The 3,897-nt window shown below is 50.0% G+C and overlaps 1 protein-coding gene across 1 annotated transcript; it reads left to right on the top strand.

The window, feature by feature from the left end:
* The first annotated feature begins 1,812 nt into the window (after window positions 1-1,812).
* Window positions 1,813-2,940, top strand: LOC143270850 (spindlin-2-like). The gene is made up of 2 exons (XM_076562021.1): window positions 1,813-1,965; window positions 2,095-2,940. The coding sequence occupies exon 2, from the start codon at window positions 2,097-2,099 to the stop codon at window positions 2,886-2,888; it is 792 nt and encodes a 263-aa protein (XP_076418136.1). The 5' UTR covers window positions 1,813-1,965; window positions 2,095-2,096; the 3' UTR covers window positions 2,889-2,940.
* Window positions 2,941-3,897: the final 957 nt, after the last annotated feature.

Below are 3,897 nucleotides of genomic sequence, written 5' to 3'. Positions count from 1 at the left end.
AAGAATGAACTAAAGACATAACAGGTGTGTTTGTCAGTATGTTATACAAAGCATTATGCCTTGCCTAATGTAACTTAACTGAGCAGCACACTGGGATTATGTGACACTGGATAGCCACATCATCATAGGTAAAAATTATTAGTAGTGAATATTAATAATTGTATATTTATAAATGTGCACATAGTATATACATAAAATGACCTATTGCCAAAATGTATTTAGGACCAAACTTTGAATTTTGTGTTTATATGTAAATTTGACAGTATAAGCAAGGGGCACAGACTACTGAGATGGCTGCACCATGGTAAGGTGGGGAAGGTTCTTTTTTCTTTTTTTCTGGCGCTGAGGATCAAACCCAGGGCCTTGTGCTTGCTAGGCAAGCGCTCTACCACTGAGCTAAATACCCAACCGCGGAAGGTTTTTATTGTAGGTAAGAGACAGAACATCCAGAGGCATCTGGAAGAGTCCAGAGCAGCGAAAAAAGAAACAGACTGGAGATAGCCAAAGCTAGGAAAGCAGGGCATGGAACAATTACGTGTGTTATAAGATGAGTTGCTGAGGGTAGGTTAGCCCATGATCTGGAGCAGCCTGGGAGTTTAGAATAGAGGAGGAAGTGAGAAAGGCCAGGATTCAGGCATGGGCTTTAAGGTGTTTAACAAAAATGTATAGGGAAGGAAGTACCCTGAAGGCCAACAAGTGCTTTGATAGGCAATCACAGGTATATGTCAATAGAAAGCCATTTGACCCTCCAGGCAGAGAGGCAAAGGAAATGACTCCTTTTGGCTGACAAACCAGTTTCACTAGTTCCTGAGGACCCCTGACTTTTATCTAACCACCAGAAATCCGACTACAGTTCAGTTGGAGCATTCCTTGGACTCAATTTTGGACCAAGTCAGTGGCCGTTACTTTTTTGGGGGAAAGGGGTATACTCTGGACCTACTTTATGACAAGTAATTTAAAGAATCTCAGAAAGAAATTATCTCAAACAAGAAAGTAGAAAGATGGAGATAAAGCGTATGAGAAAACCAAGAGAAGACTTAAAAAGAGTGTACAGAATCCACAATAATGAACACTGGATATAAAAGAAATGCAAAGGGGCTCCAGATCCAAACAAAAAACAAAACTACCACCAACAAAAAGCCCTGCAAAATTTAGCATAAAAGGGGGGACTTGAAAGAAAATAAGACGCAAATAAATATACAGAATGAGAGATCAGTAGCACCAAGGTGGCAGGGCAGCCGCCTCCAGGAGAGGAAGGCAGAGGGACCCACGAGCCCACCAACAGCGCGGAGCCCTGGACCCCGGCGACAGGACAGCAGGAAAGACGAGTTTCTAGGTGGGCGCCCGGCAGGAGCGGTGGGGGAGGAAACGGAACCATCAAGAGAAACAGAGTAGCGGTGGGCAGGCAGCACGCTGGGGAGGAGGTCCGCCGCGGGCTGCAGGGACGGGCGGCGTTAGGAGCCCGGAGAGACTGCGGAATGAACGCGGAGAACCCGGGAGGTGGGTACCGAGAAGCGGCTGGGTAGAGAGCGGGGGCTGGAGCCAGAGGTTGAGACCCCTCAAGGCACTGAAGTGAGGGGAAAGTGGAGGGAGGAGAGGCGCTTTGCCGCGCTTCTCCGCTCCGCATCCAACAGGTTTGTGCCAGTCCCAGCAGGGAGCGGGGAGCGGAGGCCAGGGTGATTGGCAGGGCGCGAACTCGGGGCGCAAGCATATCAGTCGCTAGTTCCTCCGGCGCGGGGGGGGGGGGGGGCGGGGGGGCGGGGGGCGCAGCGCTTGAGCATAACATTCGCTAGTTCCTCCGTTGCCAGGCGCGGGGCGCAGGGCGTTGAGCATAACACTGGCCAGGTCCTCTGTCCCTGAGGATCTTGTCAAGTATCCTCTGCCCAGCTGCCACATTCCAAGCCATCCCAAAACCTCCGGAAACTGAGGACACCACAGCACAGGACATCAGCAGGCTCCCAGCAGGTTTCCAGCGTTGTCCTTAGGCTCCTTGGGGGACAGTTAGGGACCAGCCCGTGGTGTGGAAGCTGCAAACAGGGAGAAGTTGGGGTTTTGCTCTTTAGCTAACTGTTTCTTCTGTTTCCCCCTCCACAGCCATGGACCCAGGACCCAGCGCCCTGAATTCTGGGACCCTGGAGGACCAAGAACAAACAGCTGCAGGACTCCACACCGACACCACCGAGACTGCAAAGGTGACCAAGAAAAAAGCTGCTCAGAAGAGGCAGAGGAGCAGATCTTCATCCCCGGCCGAAAGAAACATCGTGGGCTGCAGGATTTCTCACGGGTGGAAGGAAGGAGATGAGCCTGTCACCCAATGGAGAGGAACTGTTTTGAAGCAGATGCCTATAAACCCCTCTCTATATCTGGTGAAATATGATGGCATTGACTGTGTCTATGGGCTCGAACTCCATAAAGATAACAGGATCGTGTCCCTTAAAGTTCTGTCTGACACTGTAGAGCCATTCCATGTCCCAGATCCCAGCATTGCAGGTAACATCATTGGCAAGGCAGTAGAACACCTATTTGAGAATGAGCGTGGCACTAAGGATGAATGGAGGGGGATGGTGCTGGCCCAAGCGCCTATCTTGAATGCTTGGTTTTATATCACTTATGAACGAGACCCTATTCTGTATATGTACCAGCTCCTAGACGATTATAAAGAGGGTGACCTCCGTGTCGTGCCGGAGCTCAATGAGGATCCCCCACTAGATGGGGACCCAGAACTTATGCATGGTCTGATAGGCAAAGTTGTCGAGTACACCAGAGATGATGGGTCCAAAAGGGTGGGCATGGTGATTCACCAAGTCGAAGCACGGCCGTCTGTGTACTTTATTAAGTTTGAAGATGATTTCCATATATACGTGTATGACTGGGTGAAAAATTTTTAATTGTTTGGCAAAGTTTTGCCACAAATGTGGAAATAAAGTTGTAATTTCTAGACATGCAGTGGCTGCTTCTTTTGGGTGTATAGGGAGTTCACTGGGCATAACGGTTGTCCTGACAAATAGGCATTTCTGTGGGAAAGCTGTCTGTAGGCATTTTGCCTTGTGGAAAAGTCTGGGTGTGTTTGGTGGGTGGAGCAGGGAAGGATGGAACAGCTGTCCATTCAGCCAGTGAGAGAAGTGAGCTGGTATCACAATCAGTCATCTAAAAATGGAATGGGACTTAGCTGGTCTGGTCTTGGGGGGAGGAGGAGAAGGAACAGGAGATGGGCTGTGGAGGAGGGGACTGCCTAGGGAGAGGTGGAGGGGAGCCAGAATGAGAGAGGGGCTCCCTGGGGGAGGGACAGAGTGAAGGAAGAAACATGGATTGGGAAGGGAGGGAGGGATAAGAGAGGGAAGCCTTCTGGCACCTTCTGGCTTTCAGGAATCCAGAAGAACTCCTGTAGAAGAACACACACACAGTAGTGTAAGAGGTACACAGGAAGGAAGGCAAAGTCTGCCAGGCAGGGAGGGCCCTGAGAAGAGGCTCTGGGACTCGGGAGGCCAGAGCATCCATGCATAGGTGATAGAGACACTAAAGGAGGTAACTGGGGGAGAAACCATTCCAAAGGAATGGCCTTCTGACACATCCACATTCTTCTGGCTGGCTGTCCATGGTGGCAATGGTTACCTGTCAAACAAAGCACATGCTTTGGAGGGTCACCTAAAGGCCTTTCAGCAGGGACGACTCAGACAATAAAACCAACGGTCAACTTTGTATCTACCTATCAGGCTTGTCTGGTTTCAGAGAGTCAAGTCTGAAGTCTGAGCAAACTAACAAGAGTTCCTGGCTAGCTCTGGGCAAAGGGCAAGCTCTTTCTTTGGGAAAATGGATCCTTGGTGAATCCAGGAATAGCAATCCTGTCACTGTCCTTCCTCTTGCTGGAATAGTCCTTGCCTTCCTGGGGGGAAGGGC

The sequence above is a fragment of the Peromyscus maniculatus genome, chromosome X (assembly GCF_049852395.1).
Source record: "Peromyscus maniculatus bairdii isolate BWxNUB_F1_BW_parent chromosome X, HU_Pman_BW_mat_3.1, whole genome shotgun sequence".
Classification (NCBI taxonomy): domain Eukaryota; kingdom Metazoa; phylum Chordata; class Mammalia; order Rodentia; family Cricetidae; genus Peromyscus; species Peromyscus maniculatus.
Note: the sequence above shows the minus strand (reverse complement) of the source record. Positions and strands in the feature narration are given on the sequence as shown.

Bases quoted from the DNA above. Each gene is read 5' to 3' on its own strand.
- LOC143270850 (XM_076562021.1), top strand. From the start codon at position 2,097: ATGGACCCAGGACCCAGCGCCCTGAATTCTGGGACCCTGGAGGACCAA.